General features: G+C 44.5%; 1 protein-coding gene across 11 annotated transcripts in view; it reads left to right on the forward strand.

Moving 5' to 3' along the window:
• Nucleotides 1-5216, forward strand: part of PROM1 (prominin 1) — a 134190-nt gene extending 128974 nt beyond the window's left edge. For 8 of the 11 annotated variants that reach the window (XM_053901668.1, XM_019453650.2, XM_019453653.2 and 5 more), the window contains 3 exons: nt 1182-1274; nt 3739-3854; nt 4777-5216. In XM_053901668.1, coding sequence (XP_053757643.1) covers nt 1182-1274; nt 3739-3854; nt 4777-4831 — 264 coding nt within the window. In that variant the 3' untranslated portion in view covers nt 4832-5216. The other 3 variants (XR_008421832.1, XM_053901672.1, XM_053901670.1) reach the window with 3 other exon arrangements.
• The last annotated feature ends 784 nt before the right edge of the window (nt 5217-6000 follow it).

Here is a 6000-nt window from a genome sequence, read left to right on the forward strand (position 1 = left end):
TTTGTTTTGAGAGAGACAGAGACTGCAAGAGTGGGGAAGGGGCAGAGACAGAGGGGGAGAGAATCTCAAGCAGACTTCGTACTGTCAGCCCAGAGCCCAACGCCGGGCTCGAACCCACGAAACCATGCGATCACGACCTGAGCTGAAATCAAGAGTCAGACGCTTAACTGACTGAGCCACCCAGGCACCCCAAAAGTTTTTTAAAACGCATGACTATAGCTATCGTAAGTCAATGGGATTGGAGCATCTGTTTGAGATTTAGTAAACGTGTTTATGTTAAACTCATTAATGAGTACATAGTTTTCTGTCTTCTAAAAAAAATGTTTTTTTTTTAATTTTAGAGAGTGTGTGTGAGTGGGGGGAGAGGGGCAGAAGGAAAGAGAGAGTGAATTCCAAGCAGGCTCCACGCTCAGCACGGAGCCCAAAGTGGGGCTTGACCCACAACCCTGAGATCAGGACCTGAGCTGAAATCAAGAGTCGGACACTCAACCGACTAACCCACCCAGGCGCCCCTATTTTCTTCTTATTTTTTTTTAACTTTATTTATTTATTTCCTTATTTATTTTAGTTTCTGTCTTCTAAAATGGGGTCTGCAGGTAGCACTGGTTTTTGTAAACACGGTTTTATTGGCACACAGCCACCCCCTTTGGTTTATACATCATCTGCGGCTGCTTTCACCATTTTTTTTTCAGAGTCCAGCACTTGTGACAGAAATGTCTTGGTCTGTCCTGCGAGGTAGAAAATATTTACTCTCTGGCCCTTTCTAGGAAGAGTTTGCCAAGCCCTGGTCCAAAATATATAATTATTGATTTATTAGCTTTCCATTTTCTTCCACATCCTTTGTCAGATCTCAAAGGGATCAGGTAAGAAATTCAGCCCGAGACCCTGGACCTGACACTTGTACTTCATTCTCTCAGGAGCCTGGTAAGGGTGGGTGTTATGGTTCCACAAAACAAGTGTAGAAACCAGAGACCGAGAGGCAGAGAGAATCAGCATCTTGCTTTCAAGTACCTGCTTTTAAACATTGTCAAACTCATCCATAGAAATCAGCATTCTGCTCCATGTCAACGAGGGTGGAGAGATCCTTTTGGTGAAAATAGGTCAAAGATAAATGGCACGTCTGATTCTTGTGGATTTTTGTGCGTGTGCCTCAAAGTTCACTCGTGTTTCTTACCCCCTAGATTACTGACAAAATTGCAGCCTGCAAACCCGTGGCCACCGCTTTAGACTCTGCTGTTGACGTCTTTCTGTGCAGCTACATTATCGACCCCATGGTAAGAATGGTGAAATTTCATCTTTCAAGATCAGGAAACACAGTAAACTCATCAATCTTCATTTTTTGTTTGCAGATTGTAGTACACCCTATGATATAAAATAGTTCTGTGCTTGGGTCTGTTAACAGGTGTAGAATCCAAGACCTGAAATCTAAAATTGAGATGAATGTGTTAGGATACTTCAGGGGCGGCTGGGTGGCTCAGTCGATTAAGCACCCGACTCTTGATTTTGGCTCAGGTCATGATCTCACGGTTCGTGGGATCGAGCCCCGTGTCGGGCTCTGTGCTTACAGCACGGAGCCTGCTTGAGATTCTCTCTCTCCCTCTCTTTCTGCCTCTCCCCCCACTCTCAAAATAAATAAACAAAAAAAAAAAAAACAACAACAAAAAGACCTGTCCCCTGCAACACCGTCAACCCCCTGAGCAGAGGGCCTGTGCGTTGCTGTGTCCCTGTCCTCTGGCATATTGCCTGGCACAGGCAGTTGAATGAATGAAGGATGATCAAACAGCTATCTGTCCAAGTGCATCTGTACTGCTCCGTCTGTCATCTCCCTGTCCCACATCCACATGCCCATCTATCTGCTGGACGGACTTTGACACCTGAATGGAGATGCTCCTGTCCTCTTCTAGCCATGCAGTCCCCAAGGTTTGGCTTCCTGGCCACTTCCCTCCTCCCCAGACCCTAATCCCTTTGTGCTGCTTCTTGGACCCCTGCTGATGGCTTTGTAGGTGTGTCCTGGGCTAACCTGGTTGATTCTTTTTTTTTTTTTTTAATGTTTGTTTGTTTTTGAGAGACAGAGAGACTGACAGACGGACAGAGCATGAGGTGGGGAGGGGCAGAGAGAGAGGGAGACACAGAATCTGAAGCAGGATCCAGGCTCTGAGCTGTCAGCACAGAGTCCGACGCAGGGCTCGAACTCATGAACCACAAGATTGTGACCTGAGCTGAAGTCGGACGTGGAACCGACTGAGCCCACACAGGTGCCCCTAACCTGGTGGATTCTGAATTGATCTCCTTGCCTTCGGTCTTCACCACCTGCCCCCAGCCAGTCAAATCACCCAACTATCGATGCTTTTCCCCCAGTAATTGAGGACCAGTGGAAGGGAGGCCTAGAGACTGGAGCTTTGTAGCGAGGTGGTTTAAATAGTAAGAAAGAGCTCTGGGCATTGATTTTGCCCGGAAAGTGGACCCCAGGCTGCCCAACATGTTTCTTTTATACCTTGATTGTTCCCGAAAGAATTATGGCAGCTTCCAGTAAAAGGATTGGTTGTCATAAAGCTCTAAAGCCTCTCAAAGCGAGGTTTGAATGCACAGAAATCTACCAATAAAAGAACACGTGGGGAAAGGAGAACAAATTTACTGGAAATTCTGGGTCAAGAGGTGCCACTGCCATCCGACAGTGCGCTCTGTCCGGAGGAAGGCAGAACGTCAGTGGCTGAGCTGTGAGGGTTGGAGGGCAGCGGAGGAGGGCCGCTGTCACATCCAAGCTGCCTTTTCCCTCCCGGTAGGCTGGGGAGGCTGTCCTGGTGTTACCTACAACATCACCCTAAGGCTGCGGCCATAGACCCGAACCTCTACAGGCCAAGCGTAAGACACTGGCTGGTGAATGGTGTCGTCGGGGTCTCCAGCTGCGTCTCTTCTGATTGGTGGATAAGGCTAAACAGCGTTGGGCGTCACCCCTGCAAAAGCTAGCGGTGTGGCCAGGCCCCAACCAAACGCGGACCTTCTTGATGGAAGAACCACCACTCAGCGGCCGCTGGTGTTGCCTTGCGGGGATGGGGGCTCAGTTTATGAGACTGAACTTGAAGACTTTTCAAGAAAGACGTGACTCCAGATTTCTGTGTGAAGCCTGACTTAGGAATGTTGGCAACTATCTTCTGAAAATACCTTCACATGCTTTTTTAACAAAATAGGGTTGAATGCAGCCTGTGATCTGCCCTTAAGCTTGGTTAAGTTAAATATGGAATGTTTGTTGAGAGCCTAGCAGGTGCCGAGCGCCGATCCTGCCTTCTCCACACAATAGTGTTATGGGATAAAGATGCTTCGGTCTCGCGGTTCTGATGCAGAACAAAGCCAGAAAGGTGAATTAGCCGCGTCAGACAACTCAGAAAAGGGATTAAGCTCAGGCCTGCTGGCCCGCCATGCTCCTATCGTAGGCAGCAAAGGGACGCCATCTGGTGGGGTCTTAGATGCAAACCCTTGCTTCCCCACTTGGCTCCCACTGGTCCTCATTTGTAAAATAAATATAATAGGATCGAGTCAAGGTTTTCAGAGAGATTTAATGAATCGCAGCAACGTGTAGCCTTTCACACAGTAGATGACTCCCGTTGCATTTACAAATGGTTTCAATGAACAAAATTAAACCTCATTAAACAATGGCGGTAAAAAGAAAAAAAGCGACCGCTGCTTTCCATTTTCCCGTCTTGAGGCATCTGATCCTCCTGATTTTCTTTTTTTCCCTAGAATTTATTTTGGTTCGGCATAGGAAAAGCCACCGTATTTCTACTTCCGGCTCTCATTTTTGCTGTAAAGCTGGCCAAGTACTATCGTCGAATGGATTCAGAGGATGTGTATGAGGAGTAAGTAGACACGTTTCTACAGAGGCTGGGGGAGGGGGGTCATTTTCTAAGAGGCACTGACTTCAGAACGAGCTCTGATGAGATTAAACTTGGTCTTTTTTTAAAGTAGGGGGTCACTCTGGTCAGGTGTCTTCTTTGTACCTTTCTTATGCTTGTTTTAACTGTTCTCCCTCTTGCTTCATCTTCTCAGTGTCCTTAACCAGCCTTCTTATTTCTTGTTTGCAGTTCCTCTGTCTTGGGGATTTGGCACTTTACTTTATAGCTGTGTTTACTAGTTTTCACTTTGACTCTGTAGTATATACCTTTATGCTTCGTGTTTTACTCCACTCACCTCCTTCGTGATGTGTGTCTCTCCTGAATGTACTTGGGTAGTGTCTGTATTAGGGTAAAAAAAAATGTGGGGGATCCAGCTGTCGAGCTGTGATCGTAATTAAAAACAATAATTGTATCTCCCTTTTTAGTATTTTATAGTGCTGAAACTGTATCCGTCAAAAAGTAAGCCTTTTCTTTTTTTTAAAACCATATTCCTAAGATGGGACTGGGGAGGTCTTTATTATTATGTGATGGACTTTTAAAACGGAATTAATAGCATCTTAAAATTACATGACAACGTTAGATATGCCCAGATAAAAATCCGTGCTGATGCCCCTACAACAGGGCCGGCACACACAAGGCACTGAAGGAATACTTGTTAAATTAATGATATTTTTATAGGTTAGGTTTATTAATATATAAAATGGCTGATTCAGTGCTTGGTTTTTAAAGGGAGCAGAATGTGAATATAGCTTTTTTACTCTCTTTGTAGATTTAACAAATGCTCCCGTGCTTTTCATGACCCCTTGCATCGCCTTTGTAGCTCACAATGTGAATACTTCATCTTAGAGATAACATGGTGTTTTTGGTGTATTTATTTTTGTTACAGTATGGAAAATGGTAATATTGGTTTTCATAGACATCATTCCACTCAGACTGTATGAACAAAGTTTTTAAACAGATCCAACGGCACGAGTTCTTGATCTACAGCGTCTCTGAATACTGGAAAAGAAACCTTCCCTTCCAGAGTTTACAGAGTTTAGTGATTTTTGTATGCAACACTCGCCGATGCGCCAAAGAGTAAAAAGTGTGCGTTCACAGCTGTTTTGGTTTTTGTTTTGTTTTCTCTCCAGAAGTTTTGCTTTAATCATCTGAGCCTTCTATGAAAGTTCCAATATGTATTACATTCATTCATTTCCAGTTTAGTTTTCAGAACAAGGCATGAATTGTGTCACATTTCATTGCTTGGGAACCTAGACTTGTAGCTAGACAAAATCCAGCAAATAGCAGTTGTGTGTGTGAACAATAAAAGTGATTTCAGAAATCTGACTCTAATCTTCTTATTGAAACACATACCTATATTATAGACATCGATTATGTCACTGTGTCATTTGCTCAAGGCTGCTGTAACAAGTTACACAAGGTGGGTGGCTTAAAGCAGCAGAAGTACTTTCTCCCACAGTTCTGGAGGCCGGAAGTCTAAAATGCATTCATCAGCACAGCTGGTTCCTCCAAGGGGGATTGCACAAGAGTCTGTTCCATGCCTTTTTCCTAGATTCTGATTGAGATGATCCACGGCATTCCTTGGACACTCACTCCAGTCTCTGTTTCTGTCTTCCCATGGAGTCTTCCTTGGGTGCCTGTGTCCCGATTTCCTCTGCTTCTAAGGAGTCATTGGATCAGGGCCCATCCTAATCAAGAGTGATCTCATCTTAATTTCATCACATCTGCAAACAACCTATTGGCAAACATTCGCAGGTTCTAGGTGATATGAATTTGGGAGGGAACACCATTCAGACCAGCACAGTCATCCAGCAGTGATAGCAAATAGCCAAAAAGATAGGGAAGGAAACTCAAAGGAGAGCAACACTATACACCCTCTACACACAGAAACTAAGTTAAATTACCAAAATCACAAAAGATAGAAAAATTATAAATTTTGTTAGACATACACAAAATAGTGACTCATCTCCCTCTTAATTTTATGTTCATCTCTTTATTTAAGAACATGTTAATACTCCACTGCTTGTGAGCATAAAGTGTCTCTTCATCTAACACCATGATGCCTGGCCCCTGCCACACAATGGATTCACGTGGCTGATGCTGAGGACCC

This window comes from Panthera pardus, unplaced genomic scaffold, assembly GCF_024362965.1.
Source record: "Panthera pardus isolate Hobbes unplaced genomic scaffold, ASM2436296v1 HiC_scaffold_13, whole genome shotgun sequence".
Classification (NCBI taxonomy): Eukaryota; Metazoa; Chordata; class Mammalia; order Carnivora; family Felidae; genus Panthera; species Panthera pardus.